The sequence below is a fragment of the Ictidomys tridecemlineatus genome, chromosome 8 (genome assembly GCF_052094955.1).
Source record: "Ictidomys tridecemlineatus isolate mIctTri1 chromosome 8, mIctTri1.hap1, whole genome shotgun sequence".
Taxonomy (NCBI): domain Eukaryota; kingdom Metazoa; phylum Chordata; class Mammalia; order Rodentia; family Sciuridae; genus Ictidomys; species Ictidomys tridecemlineatus.
The window spans coordinates 145878029-145900764 of NC_135484.1; the positions used below are offsets into that span (position 1 = coordinate 145878029).

The 22736-nt window shown below is 46.6% G+C and overlaps 1 protein-coding gene across 5 annotated transcripts in view; it reads left to right on the forward strand.

Moving 5' to 3' along the window:
- Positions 1 to 3435, forward strand: part of Rnf182 (ring finger protein 182) — a 98600-nt gene extending 95165 nt beyond the window's left edge. For all 5 annotated transcript variants that reach the window (XM_078020558.1, XM_078020559.1, XM_078020557.1 and 2 more), the window contains one exon: positions 445 to 3435. In XM_078020558.1, the coding sequence (XP_077876684.1) occupies positions 650 to 1393 (744 nt within the window). In that variant the 5' untranslated portion in view covers positions 445 to 649 and the 3' untranslated portion in view covers positions 1394 to 3435. The remainder of the gene's footprint in view (positions 1 to 444) is intronic.
- The last annotated feature ends 19301 nt before the right edge of the window (positions 3436 to 22736 follow it).

Sequence of the window (22736 nt, forward strand, 5' to 3'; positions counted from 1 at the left end):
CCCCCCTTCACTATGGTTTTAGACACCTGTTGGCCCCTGTTCACTATGGTTTTAGACGCCTGTTGGCCCCCGTTCACTACGGTTTTAGACACCTGTTGGCCCCCTGTTCACTATGGTTTTAGACGCCTGTTGGCCCCCGTTCACTATGGTTTTAGACGCCTGTTGGCCCCCCTTCACTATGGTTTTAGACGCCTGTTGGCCCCCCTTCACTATGGTTTTAGACGCCTGTTGGCCCTCTGTTCACTATGGTTTTAGACGCCTGTTGGCCCCCCTTCACTATGGTTTTAGACGCCTGTTGGCCCCCGTTCACTATGGTTTTAGACACCTGTTGGCCCCTGTTCACTATGGTTTTAGACACCTGTTGGCCCCCCTTCACTATGGTCTCAGACTCGCCTGTTGGCCCACCTTCACTACCTTAGAGCCTGTGTTTTCCTTTCTTTGCAGACCCTTCGTGTGAGCTCTGCAGACATGCCTGTGAGGCGGGGAGCTGCGAGTGGAAGCTGAACATGCCTGCAGGATTTGGGTTTCTGTCGCCACTGGCCCAGCCTCTTCGCCTCCCTGCGGGTCCAGCTGAAATGAGATTCCGAGGGACACCTTAGTGCAAGCTGTTCCCCGCCAGGAGCTCAGCACAGGGGCGGAGGCCGGCAGGATGGCCAGCCAGCCCCCCGACGACACCGTGGAGTCGCAGGGCTCCGACGAGCTCGAGTGCAAGATCTGCTACAGCCGGTACAACCTGAGGCAGAGGAAGCCCAAAGTGCTGGGCTGCTGCCACCGGGTGTGTGCCAAGTGCCTCTACAAGATCATCGACTTTGGGGACTCCCCGCAGGGCGTCATCGTCTGCCCTTTCTGCAGGTTCGAGACGTGCCTGCCCGATGACGAGGTCAGCAGCCTGCCCGACGACAACAACATCCTTGTCAACTTGACTTGTGGCGGCAAAGGGAAGAAGTGCCTGCCGGAGAACCCCACCGAGCTGCTGCTGACCCCCAAGAGGCTGGCCTCCCTGGTCAGCCCTTCGCACACGGCCTCCAACTGCCTGGTGATCACCATCATGGAGGTGCAGAGGGAAAGCGCCACGTCCCTGAGCGCCAGCCCCGTGGTGGAATTCTACAGGCCTGCGAGTTTCGACTCTGTCACCACCGTGTCCCACAACTGGACCGTGTGGAACTGCACGTCCCTGCTGTTTCAGACGTCCATCCGGGTGTTGGTGTGGTTGCTGGGCTTGCTCTACTTCAGCTCCCTGCCCTTAGGGATCTACTTACTGGTGTCCAAGAAAGTCACCCTTGGGGTCGTCTTTGTCAGCCTGGTCCCTTCGAGCCTTGTCATCCTCATGGTGTACGGCTTTTGCCAGTGCGTTTGTCACGAGTTTCTGGACTGTATGTCACTTCCCTCGTAATCCATAGGCAAAGCCAGCAGTGCACACGCTGCCCTGGGGGTCGTGGGGGTCGGGCACTTCGTGGTGTGTTTTCTTTCATGTTCTTTAAGGTTTCTGTTCACGGCTGGAACAGCCTGGGTCCTAGGTCTGTGGCCTGTTCCCATCCAGGTGTGGACTGGTGGGTGCTCCCGTGTGCGCGGTTGTCCACTTCTCCCGGGGGTTGGCCAGGCAGCTGTGTAGGCCCGGCCCTCGTGGAGCCCTGAGGGGTCCCCCAGGTCTTCCAGACACCCCCCAAGGTGAGGTGTGCTGGGCTGCCAGAGGCCCTGGTGGCCTGGTTCCTCCTGTCGAAGTCACAGAGGCTCTGCCGAGGTGTGTGGACACATGTGCCCAGTGTGTGCCCCTCCTCCGTGCTCCCCGTGTATCGAGGTGCTTTCTGTGTTGAGGTGGTGTCACCCAGGTCTGCTGCTCCCCTGAGGGGCCCTCCCTCCACACTGCCTGCCAGGAGGACGCTCCATCTTACTCCCGTGGGTGGCTGGGCCGAATGCCTGTTCTGCCACTTTCTAAAGAGAGTGCAGAGCACTGGGGAGTCCACCAGAGCAGCCTGCCTGGCAGAGGTGGCGTCTGCCCGAGACAGCACTGTCCCCATGTTGGCTTTCCTCTCTCCCCAGGCTTCTCAGAGAGCAGCCCTGCTGGTGGACGCCTTCTTCCCAGAACACCTTAGTGTCGTCTGGGCTCCGGCCACGCTGATCAGCCGGCCACCCCTCCCCTGAGCAGGTTTCCGTTTCACTTGTTCTCTTTGGTTTTGAAGATGTTCTTTTCTTCCCATTGTTTAAAAAGTCTGATTAGGACTTGTTTAGCTCAATCCCGGAACAATTTGGGGTGAATTTTGGCAACGAAAACCCAGAAGCAGTTAGGGAGATGCCCTCGCTCACGGTGTGAAGCGCTAGCCCAAGATGCGCTGTGCTGGGCCGAGTGGTGCTGTGTACAGTGGCTGGGGGTAGGTGCAGCGCTGTGCCTGCAAGTCTGGGCCACGCAGTGGGCAGAGACAGGCTGAGCTGGCGTCCTCCTGAAAAGACCCTCGGGGTAAAGTGGAAGCCAGGGGCAGCTGGACCTGGGCCCCTGCCGTGTCCGGTCAGTCTTGGAACAGATTCAAGTTCTACGTTAATTTCAGATAGAAGCGGAAGCCCTGTGACTTGAGTCTGCACTCCTGACGGTGTAGGGGAAGTGAATGGACACAGTGGTGAGAAGAAACGGTCCAGCAGGCTTCAGGGTCGGGAGATAGAATGTTCACAGAAACTAGGCAAAAATAAATAAAGGAGCTTTTTAGTGTCTTAAACCATTATCTATGATTGACATTAAAACATTTGCAACTCTTAGAAAAGGGCTTTACTAAGGCGACTTTAACTTGTCTATGATGAAATATTTGTGGCGTGAAATAGTTACAGAGGGCCATTTCCAATCTCCTTACTCCTTATTGAGGAAAAAGGGATACTTACCTAGAATAGCAGTTTGATTTTCATTAAGTAACTATTAACTTTAAGAACCTGTGTGCCCGAGGTAGGTAGGATGAGAAAGCCTATGTGGATGTGGCCCAGTGAATTTAAGCCCCAACGTACAACTAACTACACTGACGATTCCATAAAACCTAGCTTAGGTCGCATTGTGAATGCAGTTTCCAGGAATCCATTTGTACTTTGAGTAAAATAATGTTTAAGAGATGTTTTGTGGTTTGGATTTATATATTTATAAGGTTTTTAAGAAACACTCATTTGTCTGAAGTGTAAATGAGAAAACGGGTGAGTTACGCGATGAGCTTTCCCGACAGAGCTGGACGTGGGGCCGCGCTTCGCTTATTTGTATGACGTCTGCAGTGCTGAAGTCGTGTCTGTGCCTCGTGGCCGTCTCCTCCCTTGGTTTCCAGTAAGCTGTTTGGTTTAAAGAGTTTTAAATGTACAACAACAACAACAACAGGCTCTTCGTGCTGTTGAATGGAGAAAGAGCAATGCTTTCTATTTTATTCACTGTGATGTCTTGTTTGTCTATTAAATTGTTATTATTTCAAACTGGAAGTTTGATTTCTCTGACTTGTGGCTGAGCTTCAGTTATGACGTTGGGCCCCTGTTAACTGTAGCTAAGCACAGACTTGAACCTTCAGAAACACTGGGAAGCGGAGCCCTTTCTCAGGCACATGGAGATTCCAGAACTTCAGTAAGGCTGACCCCACCCAGTGCACCTCTAAGAGGAGAGAAATCCAGCGAAGAGGGAATATCAATATTGTCTTTGATAAGCCAACTTTTCAGTTTTAATTTATCTGCTTTCCCGATTTCCCTAGAGGGAATCCAGTTTTTTGTTGAATAGCTTACCTTTTGTGGTCTGGGCAAATTTTTAAAGTTGTCTGGTACCTACCTATGACCATTGTTAGGCAAAGTGGAAATAATTGGAGACTTTGTGGCAGTTCTGTGTTTGTGACAGTGAATGGACACAGTGTGTTAACCAAGAATATCGGTTTCCAGCTGGGATTGTAGCTCAGTGGTAGAGTGCCCGCCTCGCACATGGGAGGCACTGGGTTCTATCCTCAGAACCACGTAAAAATAAAATAAAGCTATTGTGTCCACATATAGCCAAAAAAAATATTAAAAGAAGAAGAAGAATGGTCTCATTCACTTCTGAAATCTTTACATAAGCAAAGCGGCTACCTGTGTGGACCTCACTCACTGGCCAACGCAGGCCTAGTTGCTGAGGCCCACAAGGGTGGCTCAGCACTTGCTGGACTTCAGAGACACCCTGAAGACATTTCTCAGAATGTCAGCCTGGTAGACCAGAAGCCCCAGGGATGCTGGGCTGGGTAGGCTGGCTGACAGGGGAGGGGCAGGTGAACCTGGCAGAGAGCAAACTCATCTGACCCGGGTTAGCATTTTTGGAGCCACGCTGTCCTTGCAAACTCCTCCAGGTAAACACTTGCCTTGATTCTTTGTGAAACACCACAGAAACACCTCCTGTTACTCCAGAGCTCTCCTCAAAACCAGCGACAGCCCTAAAAGAGGTCACCCATTTGCTCTTGAAGCTTGAAATTGTATGCTTTCCCCCCGCATCTTTGCCCCCTTGATAGATCTTCATTTCTTCTTGCTTCAGTACCCTTTATGAATTTTTATTCCTATAGGATTCATATTGGGTGTTTCCTTTCAAGTTTCCTTTTATGTAAAAGAGGTTTTAAAAAATGCAGGTAAATTAAATGTTGGGATTAGAGTAAATTCCAAGTGAGCCCTGGAGGCAATGCTGATTCAGCCCAGTTCTTGCATAGTTTCTATCTGTGGAATAATCCAAACCTAAGACTCAGCGTACAGATATTTATGGTTCTGACATGCAGGTGCTTTCAGTTTAGAGAAAAAGAGAAATCAGAAATTAAAATATGTCCCGAATACCGCGTTACTAAGTTGGGATGTGTGCTAATGTATTTTTAAAAGTGGCTGAACCTTTACTTAATTAAAACATTCAATTAACTGAAACAGTTACTCTATCAGCATTTTAATTAATCAGGAGTTCATTAGATTTGCAACATATTAACCTTTTAAATTGAGATGTTGAAGGCAGGTTGCTTTAGATCTTGGTTATCCCAAGCACACCTCTGCACCCAGTCCTCTCAGGTGAGAGAGGTCTGGCCCGGAGACCCAGTTACTGGCTTGAAAGTAAACAGCAACCTGGGTGAGTGGGTAGAGGTGTGGACTGGGAAGGAGAGTCTAGGGCTGGGCTCCCCAGGGTTCAACCTGGGAAGGCTCAGGGGAGGAGCTGGCAAGGGAGGAAGGAGGTGGGATGAGGTTGTTAGGTGAGCACAGGTGGAAACAGTCGTCAGATCGGTTCATGGAAAAACAAAAAAAGGTTCTTCAAGCTTTTTGCATGAGGATTTGCCACTCTATGGAATAGAGAAGAGTGTAATTATCACTGGTTCACTTAAAGCCCTCTGTTAACCTTTTGCTATAATTGGCATTTCTCTCTTAATCCCCTTTGTCCCTTGTCCCAGATGTGGAACAGATATACCTCTAACAGTAACGTTGAAATAATGGTGTTTTTCAAAGTCCATTCTTGGAGAAAAGGAAGACGGGAATGATCGGAACACATAAAAGCACATGTAAAGGAGACAGAAGCTCTGGATGATGATTTCCAGCCCATTTTAATGCACCGGTGTCAATTTCATTGCAGTAGTTGCAAATCTGAAAGCTCTGATTAGTGGATTAGGTAAACACATGCTGCACATTTCCAAACTTGACACTTCCCCCTAGTGCTTGCCAGCATAATCCTGGTTTGATGTGCCCGGCCAGGGCTCTCTCTTGAGATACTCTGGACTCAAAGTTCAGATGATTCTGAGAACTGGCCGAAGGTTAAATTCCTTCTTCAAGTTTAGAGGGAGTTGAGCTTTTTATTGTTCTTTATCTCTGGATAAGAAAGCTTATAACAGAATTTTAAAATGAATTTTAATAACATTTTACGTATGAAATGTTATTTTTAATGCTAAATAACATCATTAGTCAATAAATGAACATCTGTTTTGGATATGCATTGAGCCAAACCTCCCACACTCTTCCTTCCCCCTGTTTATTTTCTCCGATTTGTCTTCCTTCTCCTCCTTCTCCCCCTGTGACACCTCCTTTTCCTCCTGCTCCTCTTCTTCCTTCTTCTTCACCAGGGATTGACTCCGGGGCACTTAAATACTGAGCCACATCTCCAGACCATATCCATATACATATATAATTTTTTTTTTTGAGACAGGGTCTTGCTAAGTTGCTTAAGGTCTTGCTGAGGCTGGTCTCAAACTTGTGATCCTCCTGCCTCAGCCTCCTGAGCCACTGAGATTACAGGCATGTTCTAGTGCATGTACCACCTCTCTGATTTCTTTAAGGCCATTGTGGAAGAACTCATTGCACCCTCTGCCACCCTTATCCTCACCTCCTGTACACGCAAGTGCACGTGCATGCCTGCACACACACATCCTCCCATTTTAGGAAGCAGGTATGTGAATGAGAACCATATTACTCTTCCACCAATTGGGATTATCCACTTACATACTATTTAAAAATATTTTTGCGATCACTAACAACTCCCTTTATGACTTCTCATACAATAATGGCTTCAACTGCTTGTCCTTGAGGTGTTTCCTTTTTTGTGCTATTCTCTGTCTCTGAGTGGTAGAGATTACCCTAGCTGGATGACGCATGAGCTCGTTGACATTGTGATTTTTTTTGGATAGTACAGCTACAGTCTCTATTCTATAGTTCAGTTTATCGTGATTACAAATTCTGTGTTGGGCTAGAGTTTTTACAATGATAAAATTATTTCCCACCCATAATTTGACCAACTCTCATCCCCAGTTAAAAGGGAACAAATTATGTAGCCTAATTGTATGGGATTTTTCTGCAGCTAGAGTAGAGGATGCGGTCAAGTGATCCCAGGAGACCAGAGAATACTAAATTCTGCTCTCGGAACCGGGGAGGGAATTTGAACTGCTAATTACTTAGCCCAACTTGACATCCCAAATGGGAACCTGACCAGATTTTTTTTTGGATATAAAGTTAGTCTCATTATTTTAACTCATAGTATTGGCTACCTACTATGTGTGATGTGTAAATGTCCCTTCACTCTCTGACATGACATCCACGTGCCTCATCGGAGAAATTGGAAAAAAGACAATTATAGTCTTTACAAGGATTATTTTTTTTAAAGCAGTTGTTCCAAAATACATGATGTGTGGTGTGTCCAACCAGCGGTCCAGGAAGGGGAGAAAAAGGGGAGACTCCTGGCTGTGTGTTGCGGGTCGAGCACCTGCATCCCCCTCTCAGATTCGCCTTGAGCATCAGCATGTGCGGGGGCCAAGAAGTCAGCCAGTTGGAAAAACTATTAAGAGGGTTACTCCAGTGTGGTCCACACTTAGGAGACCATGGAACTCTTTCTCAAGATGTCGGATTTTGTGGAATGGTGGAGCACATTTTGTGAATTCTGCCTTAGAATTGATAAGAAGTCTCAATGCAGAATCTGACTACAGATGTAAATCCCCAAACCAGCAGGAGAGTTACAAGGCCCAGAAGAAGGTAGTAATAAGGCCATGGGGTCCAAATGGAGTGTCCAAATGCAAAGGGGGGCAGGGGACAGGCTGCCAGTAGCAGGGAAGGAAGAAGCTATTGATTTCACTTGTTCCCAACTTAAGCAGTTCACATCCTGGTCAGAGTTTATAGCTTTGTCCCTAACACCTACTTCAGCCTTGGACAGGTCGTTGCACATAGGAAACACCTAAATATATGCACAAGGAAGTCTCCAGGGGAGTAATTACGTATCATTATTTATCAAGCCCATAAGACTTCCACAGTTAATCCTCCAGAGGAACCCAAGGTTCCAGCTTTTGGAAAACACGTACCAGGTTCAAAGTTCTGATCATCAAATGTTAGGGCCAGCAGGCTCTTCTAGGTGAGAGCCCAGCTGTTTATTTGACAGACGAGGAAGTCAGCCCTCGGTAAATGAAGGAGTCTTCGTCCAGGCCCTGTCTCTTGTCCCTATCTGCCAACTCGGTTCCCCCCCCCCTTATTTATCAAATTATGGACAACAAGATCTGTGGCTGGCCAGATTCCATTTGACCCCCACAAGCTCGGGCTGGCTATGAGAGTGGTAAAGGAGAGGGGGAGTGGTCGTCAGGATGCTGGCTCTGGAGCAGTCAAGTCCAAGGGCTGGAGTCCTGAAATCAGGGCCATGAAACAGATGCTCAGAGCTTCCTCGCACGCAGACAGCCGGAGCCCGTGGGAGAAGAGAAGGGGGTGGCAGTGACGGGTGGCCATGGGACAGAAGACCAGGATGGATCTGGAGGTGCTCACGCTTGCCCTGCCTTGCCACTTGCACATCTCAGCACAGCCCCTGACCTGCACACGAGGCAGTTTCCTGAATCATGTGAAGGGGCGCTCTGTGCCCTTGTGACGTCCCCAGCATCTGGAATCACTGTCACATCCTAGAAGTGCTGTGCTAACACCCTGCTCCCAATGCCAGACCTCTCTGGTGATGGGTCCTTAGACGTCTCCCTCCTTGGACGTCCCTGCCACCCCCTGGTGCTCTTGAGTCACAGAGTTTGAATCCTGTTGTTTCAACTGTACAAAACCTTTTTCTTCTTCTTTTTTTGGCTACCAGGGATTTTACCTCGGGTACTTTACCCACTGAGCCATATCCCCAGCCCTTTTTTTGTTCTTTATTTTGAGACAAGTTCTCACTGAGTTGCTTAGGGCCTGGCTAAGTTGTTGACGCTGGACTTAAACTCGCCATCTTCCTGCCTCAGCCTTCCAAGCTGCTGGGACTATGGGCATGTGCCACCATGCCTGGCCAGAAACTGTTTTTTTTCATAGGAACTTACTTTTTAAAAACAATAAATTCTATTTTTATAAAAGTCATACACATTTTTGGTATTAAAAGTTAAATAGCACCAAGATATAAGTTAAATTGTACCCAGCATATTTAATTAAAGACAGATGGCTCTGGCCCATTTCTCCTGTCCCTTCAGGGCAACTACTTTTTATTCTTAAATTTCCTACTTCCACATCTCTAAAAATCGTGCATATGTAACCATTTCTTAATTTGCCCTCAAATTTTTGTCATTATCTATTGCACTCCTGTTGTGGAAAATGAGGATCTCATTTTCTTACTACCTTACACACATACAGACACACACACACACACACACACACACACACACACACACCTTACACATTCCTAATATATCCCATTTTGGGTGAGACTGGGATCCAGTGCTCAGGTTGTCATGCACGTGTACTGTGGCTCAGAGCTTTTTGAGGTTTCAGTGCCTTCTGAACACAGTTCTTCCACTATATAACTTTTTGTTTCCTCTGGACTTGTTTCATTTGAAAATTACTTAGATTTCTTAATCATTTAAAGATTACTTAGAGCTCTTCCTACAACTGAAGCATCCTCAGAGGCTCAAGCAACTGCAGGAAACTTTCCTTCCAGGTCACTGTCACTTCACACACGGTGCCGAGCTTGCCAGCGTGCCCTGGTGGGGCCAGCGCCCCCCCCCCCCCGCCCGTTTCCTAACCTAGTCCTCATCAGTTGCCTTCTGCACAGCTGCATCCGGGAGCTTTCTGTCATCCTGGGATTCTCCAATGCCTTTTCTTGAATCCCATCTTTTCCTGGTTTTATCCTGTATTTTGTGCTTGTGGTGCTGGGGACTGAACCCAGGGCCTTGTGCATGCCAGGCAAGCGTTCAAGCTCTGAGCTATTTCCTGCCTGGTTTATTCATTTTTGATGAAACCCATTTCCCAGTGGCTTTCTGGGGGAAAAGATGCATGGAGGTAAAAGTGCTAAGACCTTGCATGTCTGGAAAGGCCTTTCTCCCAGCCCTAGGCCTGATGGATGACCTGGTCAGCAGTCAGTCCCTCGGTGTCTGGTTGCCTTTTAACACCCCCCCCACCCCCAGTTTGCTATGGAGAAGTTCTGATTTCTGATTCTTTGTTTGGGATTTTTTTTCTTCCATTTTGAAATCCATGAGGGTCTTCTTTTTACCCACAGCGTCCTGAAAATTTCACAATGAAAAATGACCGCGCAGCTCCTTTGCATTGATTGTTCCAGGCCTGCAGGAGGCTCTTTCCAGAAGTTCCGGCTCTCAGTTCTCAAAATGTCCCTGCTGTTCTCACATTGCTCACTTTCTTTTTTTTTTTTTCCTTTCTTTCTTTCTTTTTTTTTTTTTTTTTTTTTTTTTTACAAAATAGCCTCCCCTCCATCTTTTTTTCTTCTAGCTTCTGGAATTCAAGTGGGTCAGCTTTTGACCTTTCAGAATCAGTCCTTTGATTTTCTTATCCTTTCTCTCTTACCTTTTTTTTTTTTTTTTTAATCTTTTTCATGTTTGATCTAATTTTTGAGAATTTTCCTCGGACGGATCTGTCAACCTTTCTCTTTATATTGTTCATCGTCGTTTTAACTCTGTGAGTTCTCTTTGTCCTCTGCATGTTTCTTTTCCTCTTTTTTTTTTTTTTTTGAACGACATTCTTTTCTGGTTCTCATGAACTCACCGCCTGCTCTCGTCCTAGCAAGGACGTTAATTCTAGAATTTCTAGGTGCGCATTTGCTCCCTGGGCGGGGTTTCTCTGTGTTTCTGCCCCTGTCTCGTGGAGAAGCACCACGTCTCTGGTCTTCAGCTGTCTTTTCAGTTCAGCGAGGAGCTGAACAGATTGGTTGGAAGCTCTGTGTGCCTGACTGGGGCTTGTCCTGGGCACCCTGGGGAGGAGCCTCCTGCTTCATTGGCAGGTGCTGAGTCCCCACCCTGTCTGTCTGTCTGTCTGTTAAGTGGACCATCTTCCCTGGGGAGGGTGGTCCTGGCTGCCAGGGTTTCTCTGGCTGAGGGAAGAAGGACGTGGGCTCCCTTTCTTGTCTATGGCCTGTCCTTTATGCCTCTTTTCTCAGCAGGAGTCCTCACCTCTCCGTGGGCCTGGCATCTCTGAGCACAGCCCTTCTCCGGCCTTCAGCAGGGCAGGCCAGGGCAGGCCAGGGTAGGCCAGGGCAGGTGCAGTCGCCTGGCTGCACAGAGAAATAGACAGCAGGAGGCGGGAGGCGCGTTCCCTGTGGATGCGTCCCTCCGAGATCCAGAGGTAGCTGGTGCCTGGGATCCTTGAGCTTTCTTCTGCACAAATCAGCTTGCTTCTTTGGCATCCCTTCGGCTCCTCTGTGCCTCTCCACCTGCCCCGCTGCAGGCTGAGGAGCAACTTTTCCATCAAGTATCTGCCTACTGCATTGATGAGCTGGGGTGATTCAAAAAGAGCTCCTGTAGGTTCCAGAAAATTTAGAAGTTTTCTTGTGACGTAGGATACCACAGTGCCATAGGCGTTAACATCTTCCCAAAGCCTGTGCACAGCCCTGTCCTGAGGCCCCCTGCAGCACGGATGGGTCTGCTGGGACTCAGACCCAGGTCCTCCGCAGTCTCACCGAAGAGCAAGATTCTTACTATCATCTCACTACATTGGGGTCTGGAAAATGGGCAGGGGACTTTGACAGATTTTTTAAAAATTCATTTCAACATTCCTTACACCTAATGGAGAAAGGGGAAAATGATTTCTGGTTTAGAAATTATTTTAAATAGAACTTGAAGAGCCATGAGCAGAAGCAATTTTCTTCTCTAACATAAGTCTAATAAACATGCCATGGCTTTAGGGGTGTAAAATAATTCTTTAGCAGAAATGAGACATAACGCTTAGAATGATTAATGGTTTCATAATCTGAAAATCTCAGATCATCAAAGCCAACATTTTTCATTTAAAAGGTTTATTGTGGCCAGGTTATTCATCAAAATCTATTTTGCAACGTGCTGACATTGTTCTAATAGGAAATTTGGAAATAATTAAACATCTGTCAGGCATCATTTGTTTTCAATTACGCAGGTAAATGTGAGACTGGTGTCTGTTGTCTGTGTAAATATCTGACATTGGGACATCTGCCAATTCTGCGCTACATCGGGTTGCAAAATCACGACAGGCTACATGTTAAGCAGCAATGAACCTGAAGTCATGTAACTCTGTGGAGCAACTAAGGAGTTTCCTGTGCTTTTCCAGTGACCCTGTGCTTTTCGAGTGATGCTGTGCTTGTGAATTACAAAGCCACAAGGAATCTGGGGCCCTGTTCCCTTTACTGTTCCATCCACATGATTTACTGAGCACTTACTATGTTCCAGATTCTGAGCTAAGTGCCTTAGGTACATTATCCCAGGTGATTGCCATAGCAACCCTATTTTCCTCATGTAGTAACTAATTTCAGGATGCTGCCAAGTTGGCTCTATCTAGTTCCTGGAGGGATTCCCTTTTAATCATGTGTGTGTTTTGCCATATCTGCTCACACACTACCTCTTGATTCCTGCTGTGAAAGAGGAGGTTTTGAACTCACGTTACTTCCCACTTAACCTCCTCTCAAGTTTCATTGGTTATTATTTATGATTTTTTTTACTGATTGTGTTTATGACTTAAGTGAAATGCTTCAACATTTGCTCTCATATCCTTATGGCTGGCTGTCTCTCTCTGTGTTAAACTCTAGTTCTGAGATCCCAGCTTATTTTGATTTGGGATGGAGATTCTAAGAAAAGGCTGCTAAGGCCATGCTACAAGCAGCATTAACAATTTTAAAATAAACTTTTATTTTTTCCAGAAAAATCCAGATAATAGTAGAAAGAGTTTCAATATACCCATAATCCAATTTCCCCTCTTATTAGCAGCTAACCTTGATATGGCACATTTATTGCAATCAATGCACCCATGTTAATATTTTATTAACTAAAGCCCATACTTTATTTGAATTTCCTTAGTTTTGATGTAATGAGTTTTCTCTGTTCCAAGATCCCATCCTGGACATCATATTTCCTTCGGTTGTCCTGTTTCCTAGGTGCCTGTTGGCTGTGACAGTTTCTAGGACTTTCCTTGTTTTTGATGACCTTGGCAGTTTTGAGGAGACTGGTCAGGTATTTCATGCAGTGTCCCTGAGCTGGGGGTGTCTGGTATTCCTTGCAAGTAGCCTGGGGTTATGGGTTTTGGTGACCAAGATGGCAGAGGTGGGATGCCGCTCTGCGTACCTGGTGTCCGTGGTGCGCTCTCCATGTTGATGTTGGCCTTGATCTCTTGCTGTCACATTCGTATATGCTCCCTCCTCTCCCGAGGGCTCTCCCCTTCCCATGCTGTGCTCTTGGGGAGGAATCACCGTGAACAGCCAGGCATAAGAAGTGGAGACTTGGGCTTCACTTCTAGAGGGTGGACTGGCCACATCAATAAGTTAGAATATTTCTGCATGGGACATCTGTCTCTTCTCCTTCATTTATTGACCTGTCCAATTTTTTTGTTTTATTTCAGTATGAACTCATGGATCTGTATTTTATACTTTGGCATATAATCCAATACCACTTTATTTAATTTCTTGCTCAGATTGTTCCAGCTTTGCTCCTTGAGAATTCTTCCACGTGCCTTGTATCTCCTTTTGACATATCCTGATCATTGTAGATATATGTTTTTTTTTTTTTGAGCACTTCCTTACTATCAGGCACTAGGAGGTGGTCTAAACTCATCTTGTGTATTTCTTGTCTTAGTCCTAAAATCACTTCAGAGACCTGGTTCCTTTTACTGGAAAATGGTTTTGAAAACCATACCACAGCCGATCCATTGTGGTGGTGCACACCTGTAATCTCAGAGGCTCGGGAGGCTGAGGCAGGAGGATGGAGAGTTCAAAGCCAGCTTCAGCACCTTAGGGAGTTCCTGAACACCTTAGTGAGACCTGTCTCAAAATGTAAAAATAAAAAGGGCTGGGGATGTGGCTCAGTGGTTAAGCACCCTGGGGTTCATTCCCTGGTACAGAAAAACAAAAACAAAACATACCACAGGCCCCAGGTGTCCAGTTGCTCCTGGGTGTTGTATCCAGGCCCACTCGGTGGGCAGAGCCAGGAAATCATGTACACTAACTGTCGTGTGTAGCCCACGCAGATCTGTTGGTATTTCTCTATGTACCATCTGCACCTACAGGAAGTTAAACGAGGGCTCTACTCCTGTCTCCAACTTTAATGCAGTGCCACCTGGATCATCCTAGCCTCCTCCCTTTGGGTATCGGTGGAATCCCAGCCCAGCAGCGAGGAACGTGGCTGTCATCATCTGCCACCCGTTACCTTTTGTGCAGTGCCAACCTACGCATGCAGCGGGGTCAGAACGGTCAGCCCGCACCCTCTGGGACTCCACTGTATCACAGCAGGGTGATGCTGTGCCATTCCTTACAGACTCCGCTCATTTCTAAGTCAGCACCCTTCCCCCATCGTCTTCAGTGAGGTTGTTTCAGACATTTGTGATCCAATCAGATTGTTTTGTCACACTGTGCACCCTCACGCCCCACAGTGCCCTAAGTGACGTTTTCAGTTTGCATTCACGAAGTTCACTCTTTGTGTAATTCTTTGAATTCTGACCAATCCCTAAAGTCACGTTCCCTCCGTTACTGTATCACACGAACAGTTTTGCCACCGGAAGTCCCCTCTGCTTCACCGGTTTCACCTTTCCCCTCCCCATGAACTCCTCACAACTATTTTTTTTTTAAATCATGTCTGTGGTTTCATCCTTTCCAGATTGTCATATATGTCACAGTCATGCAGTATTTCATGCCGCAGTATGCCTTTATGATTATTGAAAGCTAACTTGCTTTTCTCTCTTTGACAGTTTGTTTTTCCATTCACTTACTAGGGACAGCTTGACTGTTTGCAGTTATCGGTGAGTATGAGTGAAAAGTCACCTGTAAATTTTTGTGTGGGCATAAGCTTTCAAATCTGTGGGGTCAATATCTAGAAACACAATTTCTGGATTGTATAGTAAGACTGTTCAGTTTTGTAAGAAACTGCAAAACCATCTTCTGAAGTGGCTGAACCATTCTGTATTCCCACCAGTAATGAATGACAGTCTCCAGTTCTTTGCATGTTCACCATCCGCTGGTATGGTCACTTTTGGTGTGTGTGTGTGTGTGTGTGTGTGTGTGTGTGTGTGTGTGTAGTCATTCTAATAGGTGTATAATATTTTATTGCTGTTTAATCATGTACTTATTTGCATTTAGATATCTTTAGTAAGCCATCGTTAGATCCTTTGCCCATTTTAAAATTAGGTTATTGAGTTCTTTGTATGTGTTGGATACTAGCCCTTTATCAGGTTTGTGTTTTGCAATATCTTCTCCCAGACTATGCATTGGTATTTAGTTTTCTTAACAATGTCTTTTTCAGAGCAGAAGTTTTAAAAGTCTAATTTATTAATTTTTAATAAAATCCAATTGCTTAGTCAGCTTTTTTTTTTTTTTTTTCTGCTGCGACTAAAAGACCCAAATAAGAACAATTTTAGAGAGGAAAGGTTTATTTGGGGTTTACAGTTTCAGAGGTCTCAGTCCATAGATAGCTGTCTCCATTCCTTGGGGCTCGAGGTGAGGCAGAACATCATGGAAGAAGAGTGTGGTGGAGGGAAGCAGCTCACATGATCAGGGAACAGAGACTCCACTCACCAGGTACAAAACACATACCCCAAAGGCACACCCCCAGGGACCCACCTCCTTTAGCCACCAGTTAATCCCTGTTAGGGGATTAATTCACTGATTGGGTTAAAGCTCTCATGACCCAATCATTTTCTCCTCTAAACTCTCATGCTTTGTCTTACATAATGCATGTGGGAGGACACTGCACACCAAACCATAACTCCAATATATCAGGGTTTTGTTTTTTTCATGGATTGTGGTTTCAGTGTTGTATCTAAAAAATGTTATCATCAAACTCAGGGTTTTCTTTGATTTCTTCCAGAAGTTTTATAGTTTTGCATTTTATATAATTTGATCTATGATCCACTTTAAGTTAATTTTGCAAAAAGCTTCATGAAACTTGTCTATATACCGTAAGGTGGTTTTGTTTTGTTTTGTTGTTTTGTTTTGTATATGAACATTCAGTTGTTCCAGAACTATTTTTGGAAAGGACTGTTTTTTCTCTATTGAGTTGTCTTTGCTTCTTTGTCAAAGATTGATTGGGTATATTTGCGTGCCTCCATTTCTAAGGGAGAGCATTACCAGATGCTCTTATCTTATGCCCTCTTTCCTGTTGGGTTTCGGGTCCCTGCTTTGGATCCCTGGACCTCCAGTGCATTCCCTTTCTCACACTTGCTAGTGCGGTCCGTTAAATCTGGTTGTCGTCCCCCAACATGCTCATAGCTCTGGTGTCATTAAAGGGGTAGCCCATGGAAGCGATTTCGTTAATAAAGACAGCTATTGCACATAGAACATCTTGGGGCTGGGCAGTCCTGGGATTGACAGAATGGCTCTGCAGTGTCACCAGTGACCCAACCTGTTCATCCTGGTGTTCTGCCAGCTTCATTGTTTGGGTGACGTCTCCTGGATTGGTATTAGATGTCTGATTCATAGAACAGGGTTATCTTCATAGAGTGGGAATCTAAGCAGAAAGGGTTTGGGCAAGAAAATATTTCCCAGTACCTGAGTGAGCAAAAACTGGAGCTTAAAGCTACCTTCAGATCCATCGGTTGCAAAGCGAGCAGGACTGCTGCAGACGGTCTATTTCCTTCAATGCTGGCCAGACATAAGCAGGAATCTCCAGGCAACGAGGAGTGGGGGAACGGGTTGGAGGCAAATCTCAGGGTCTTCGAGGTCTTTAATACTCAGATAAGGTATCGCTCCCTGCCCTGCGGTGTCCTTACCCGCTCAGCTCTCTTCACACAGAATTCTTGCAAGCATTGTCTGTGCATGTGGTTAGTCTTACATTGTTAACTGTCCCATATTATGAGTTTTCTTTACAAGCCTGGACCTTTTCTTCAAAAAATTTATCATGGTGTCTTGCGCCTGGAGGTCACACCTCATGCACTGCTTGGCTTCTAGAATCCTGTGTGTGGTGCACCCATCCTGGTGGTCTCAGAACACAGTCTGGTGAGCAGAACCCCCAACAGGCTCCGTCTTCTGAGTGTCAAGACTCCTCCCTGCCCCTCCTCCCACACACATCAAGGACAATTTGAGAAATTAGTAGGCGGTTTTAAAAATGATGACTATATAAAATTATTTTTGTAATAGATGATATGCAAAATGAGTAACAGTAGACCTGAAAAACAGAGTCTAATCTTTTGAGGGCAAAGTATAATTCATGACTAGTGTAAAAGACCATGGCTTTTAAATAAATAGCGCCCCCACTCCCACCCCCCAAAAAAGAAGAAAAAAGCATATTCCATCCATCACTTTAATAGTGATATTTGACACCCTGAGATAATAATATCAGTTTAAAAAAAAAGATGGAGAATCTAGCAGACCAAGGCATTGGCTTGGGAGTAAACATGTAATTACAACTTTTCAAAATTGCAAGCAAGTGTTTAAGTCAGATGGGCCGAAAGCACAGAACGATTATGGGCTGTGTCAGAACAGGGTCAGTAGGGTGGAGAAGAAGAGAGAAAGACTGGGTATTGGGCAGGGGAGGGTGTTGAGATAGCCCACTCCCAGCATCGACCAACCTCAGGCTCTCCCAGAACCAGCCTTCCTTTAATGACCAGTATCTGAGCCATCTGCTTGGTGTTTATTTCTTGTGAGACACACAGGAGGGGAACTAATTTTTATTGCTAGGAAATATATCACAATTTTATTTATCAATCCTAAGGAGAAAAAAACATTACTTAACTACTGCTATAAATCAGATAGCTGGCTGGGTAATTAATACACATCAGTCTTTTATACTTCTTCTAGGAATCCAGGAAACAGGTGTTGCTATCTTATTGTACTGATGGAAAAACTGATCGTGCAATTGGCCAAGGTTATAAAGCAGTGGCTGACCTGAGACTCCTCCCCATAGCTGGCAGGTTTTAAAAGATGAGCTCTTTGCCCAGTTCCCCTAAAGCGGTGGTTTTCTGCTTTGGCTGCACATGGAATCGTCTGGAAGCTCTAATCCCTGGACTTGCCCAGGCCACCACCCTGACCAATTTCATCAGAACCTCTAGGGCTAGAACAGGGAACCCGCAGATTCCAATCTGCAGACAAATTTGAGAAGCACTGTTTTAAGAGACAGGCTTGTGTAGAAATGGGACAAAATTGTTCCCACTAGAAACCATTTATTAATTTGAAATTTCTTAGCAGAAGTGATGTGGTGAGCAAAACACCGATGGGGGCTCAATTTACCATATGTCTTGGGAAGTCATAAGTGAACAAAATTCTGCCTCGGAGCAAGAGTACATGGAGTACCTGTGAACCCACGTCCCAGCTGGATCCAATCTCAAGCCCGTCTCAAGTCATGCTTTTTAGTTTTTCTTAATAATTAACTTTGTGCTCCTTCCTGATCCTGTTACACGTTCTCTCCAGGGAAAGGGTATTTTTCATTTCCTTGCCTCCTTTTGCTCTAATATGTCAGAGTGTCCATTTGGGGTCCAGGTCCTCAGTGTCCTGAACAAAGAGTTGAGCAAGACACACCCAAGTAACAGACTAAGTTCAGGTTTATGGAAGGTGAAGGTGAAGTAGCACTCCATTGGGTGGAGGGGAGTGGGCTGAGCAGGAGAGAGAGGCGCTCAGGCCCCGAAGTCTAGAAACTAGTGTCTTCAATGCTAAGCTGTGAAGCATTTTCTTCTCGATACAGACCCCATTGAATATCTGACCCCATTTGCCCCCATTGATCACCTTAGGATGCCTAATTAGAATCTCATCCAATTTCCCTCCATTGGTTACTTTAGAAAACCTCGTTAGAATACTGCCCACTCTACCCCCATTGTTCATTTTAAAATACCAAACCTGTGGCCTGAGTTGTCATGGTGATAAGTCCTCAGTGGTGGGAGTTGTCATGGTAATGGGACTCATTGTCAACAGGAAGAGGACTCCTTTCCTTGCCTTCTCCTCCAGTGACTTCTTTCTAGTACTCTGTGTCCGCCATCTTGGTGTCCCTGAACTCCTGCTTAACATTATGTTTGTGGTTACTATCGTGTGCGCGTTCTCCAGCTGTGTGAGTGCCACCTATTCCGCACCACTTTCTGCAGTGTGGTCCTCTGGTTGTTTTGAGATGAACCCATGTTGACACCAGGGGCCGTGGGATACCCCACTGGGTGCTGTCAGTCAGACAGCAGGTGGGTAATGGTCTACTCTGCTGGTTGATGGACATTTGAATTTTTTCCTGATGGTTTGCCATTACAAACAAGGAGAACGTCTCCCATGCAAGTGCTCGGGAATTCCTTTAGGAAGTACAGTAAGAAGCGTTTTCCTGGGTGGAGGGTTTTTCACGTCCTCAACTTCACTCGATTTGACCAATTGCTTTTCAATGTAATTCACTAATTTTTCACATCTGCCAGTGTTGCCAGAATAGGTTTTGTTTCTTTGTGTCTTTGAAAATCCTGAGTGTTATCAAATTTTTAATTGTTACCAAACCAATGGGTGTGAAGTGGTTTAATCGCTTTAATTTGCATTTCCCCAATTATGAAGTGACGGCAGCAGCTTTTCCGTATGTTTACCAGAAACGTAATTCTGACCTGATTTGCTCCATCTCCTTCTGGCTTGCTTGCGCTTTCCTTATTGATCTTTGGGGCATTTTCATGTCTATTCTCCACTAATCTCTTGTCAGTTATGCACACGGCAAAGATCGTTTCCAGTTTGTGGCTTGTCATTTCAATTTGTGGTGTTCATCGTGAACACAAGATTCTAAATTTGATGCAACTGCATTGATCTTTTCCTTTATGGCTTATAACTTTCCAAAACTTCTAAAAGAAATCCTTTGGTACTTTGAGTCATAAAGATATTTGCCTGGATCCTTTGCTAAAAATTTAAAAGTTTCCACAGATGTTATTTAGTCACCTGTAGTTAACTTGGGGGCTGGTTTTCTGTAGCGGGAAAGGCTAGGTTGTGCAGAAGAAACAGACAGCCAGGGGGAGAGAGGCTTGTCTGGACAGGGCCGTCACGGTACCTGTGGCGGGTCACACACTGGTGCCTCAGTTCTGCTCACAGGTGACCCATTTCTTCTGATCCATCATCTCACGGGCCAAAGTCAGTCCTGCGAGCACGTCTAACTTCAGAGGGGACAGAGAGGTGCCACTCCACGATGGGCCCCGGGAGTAGGAGACACCTGGGGTATTTGGTGAACAGCACAGATGACCGTCATCACTTTGAAGTAAGAAAGTCATTTTTATTGGCATCACCAAGAGGGTCAGCGCCATTTTTGAAGCCTCCGTATTGCCTTATTGATTTGGAATGCCACGTCTGTCACCTGTGAAGTCTGACCTCAGTGTGAGTTTCCTTGTGGCGTCCTCTCTTGCCGCTTTATTCCCCAGCATCTTTCACAGCTTGGCTTCATACAGCTCCTCGTCTGACATCTTGCAGCAAAAGACCCCTGACCTGGGTTGTCCCCTTTAAAATAGCCTCAGCCAATAAATAAGTAAATAAATAAACAGATAAAATAGCCTCGGCAAGTCTCGATCCTTTACTTTTCCTGTGGATTTCCCAATCAGTCTGTCAAGTTTTATGAGTTCCTCTTGCGCTTTGGTCCAGGCTCCTCAGCAAGCAAAGCCTGAGACTGAGCCTGGGTCTTTCCAGTTCCCAGAGGAACAGAGAGGGAAAGGCCCGTCCCTGAATTGCTGTCAGTGAGGGGAGAAAGAATCGTCCTGCTTTCTCTCCAAGCTCCGTCACCTTTCCGGGAGCTTCTACAGCCCTCGCGTGGGGCTTGCCCAGAGCCCACCCTGCTCGGTGAGCACTTGTTGCCTGGAGCTGGATGTGGAGGAGGGAGACGCGAAGTCCAGGGGCACCCAGCACAAGGGGGCTGGGAGCGATCCTTCACGGCGCGGGTCCTGGTCGGTGCCAACACGGAATCTGCTTCCTGCCGTGCGGAGGCTGGACCGCATCAGGGCCCTTTGGTGGGATGCCACATTACAAAGCAGGGACAGAAGTTCCCATCCGCCCCCAGAGCCAGGCATCCTGGAAATGAGGTCTATTTGCACCTCTTCCGAAAAAGCATTGATCTCCGATCCTGAGTCACTGAGCCCCGGGCACCTCTGGCAGCTGCGCCTATGAACTAATCATCTCCCTCGTCCCAGTTATTCCTCCCTGGGGAAAGGGCCAGTGTACACAACAGATGCTCACTGAACCAGACCGGGGGGAGACGGCCGTCTTCGGCTCTCAGTCCCTTCTGCAATGTGGCTGGTTGGGGAAAAGAAAAACAGAACGTAATGGAACATGTCAAAGAAGACGTCTCTCTGAGCCCCCGATGGCTCCCGGGGGACTTTCCCATTTCCAGGGCTACTGGGTGACTCATACCTCCATTTCCTTCCCTGCCCTTCTGTGGCGGGAGAGGAAGAGGCCGTGTGCTTCCTATGACTCAGCCAGCCAGCCTGTTAGCATCGATTTGTTCTCGGTGGGCACCGTGGGGCAGGAGGCTCTGCAAGCCACAGAGGAGAGCGTGGTGTCTGCTCTCACTTCCGATTCCGTGTTAGCAAGGCCGGAACTCAGGGATGGTTTACCATCATTCCAATACCTGGTACTGTTGGCTGCCTCTGGAAGTTGGTGTGCCTTGGTTCAGGGCTGAGCTACAGAGGCACACACACTTGGACACAGGATCTTTTTATCCAGTGTAAAATAAGGCTTTACAGGGAGAATAGAGATGGTGAAGCTTGAGGTCAGCCAGCTTTGCTGATAACTATATCACCAAGGCTATGCACACGGTGAAAATAACTGGAGCCATTCAGTCATGGACGGCATTGCTCCGCGGACAGTGAGTGCACACGACTGAGAGGGTCCCATGGAGCTACAGAAAGCTGGAGCACTGCCCGGAGCAAACACCTGTCCCTTACTGACAGGATCCACATGGCAAAGGGAGTCAGGGGAAACGGTTTCCAGGATCGGGTCTGTGTTGTCTCCTGGGGTTGCTGTAACAGGAGCCACAAAATGGGAGGTTCAACAGAGGTAGAAACTTATTTGCTCCCACTTGTAGGGGCTTGAGGTCTGAAAGCATGGCATGAGCAGGGCCATGCGCGCTCTCAAAGGCTCCAGAGGTCTATTCCTGGCCTCTCTCCCAGCTCCTGGAGGTACCTTGGCTTGTGGCCTGTAGCTCCTGTCTCACGAGGTCTCTCTGGCTCCCTCCCTGTTCCCTTTCCATAAGGACACTGGTCCTGTTGGATTAGGGGCCACCCTCCTCTGGTATGATCTCACTTCAACTGATTATGTCCACAGTAGCCCTATTTCCAAATAAGGTCCATTCTAGGAGTCTGGGAGTTAGGACTCCAACTTAAGGAATTTCAGGAGACACAGTTCAACCGATAGCCCCCTTGCAACTCTGTGATCTGGTTGATCAGATCAGAGAGATAGAAAAGTCTAGTTAAAACTAATACCTGTTCATACTATTTCGTAACTGTATTTAGCTATTACTCATCTAACCCTAGTATTCCCCTATCTGGACCTCAGGTGAACACTTTTTTTTTCTTACCCTGATTTTCTTTGACAAGTCCTTGGACTTTCCAGTGTTTCTTTAGCTCTGCAGAGACCCCCCCCCCCCTGCAGCCTTCCCTTACCTCCAGCAGGAGATTCCTGGCCTTGATTATGCGTAACTGCAGCATAATCTGGCCTCTAGATCAGCAGTTAATTTGATTTTCTCAGTAATCCCTCTGCCCTCTCATGTGGGCTTTGCCAGATGGAAACCAGAGCTCTCTTTTTGCAATCTGAAGCCAGGCTCCCCCCCCCCCCCCATTTACAGTAGCCTTTGCCCTCTGAATCTTCTGTGAAGTGTACGATGGTCCCTTAACGCCATCTCACACTCAAGATTCAAAACAAACTCACCGAACCTCAGCAGCTCCAGAAAGTCGCTTTACAGTCACTGTTTAGACAGAACACAATGAAACTTTGA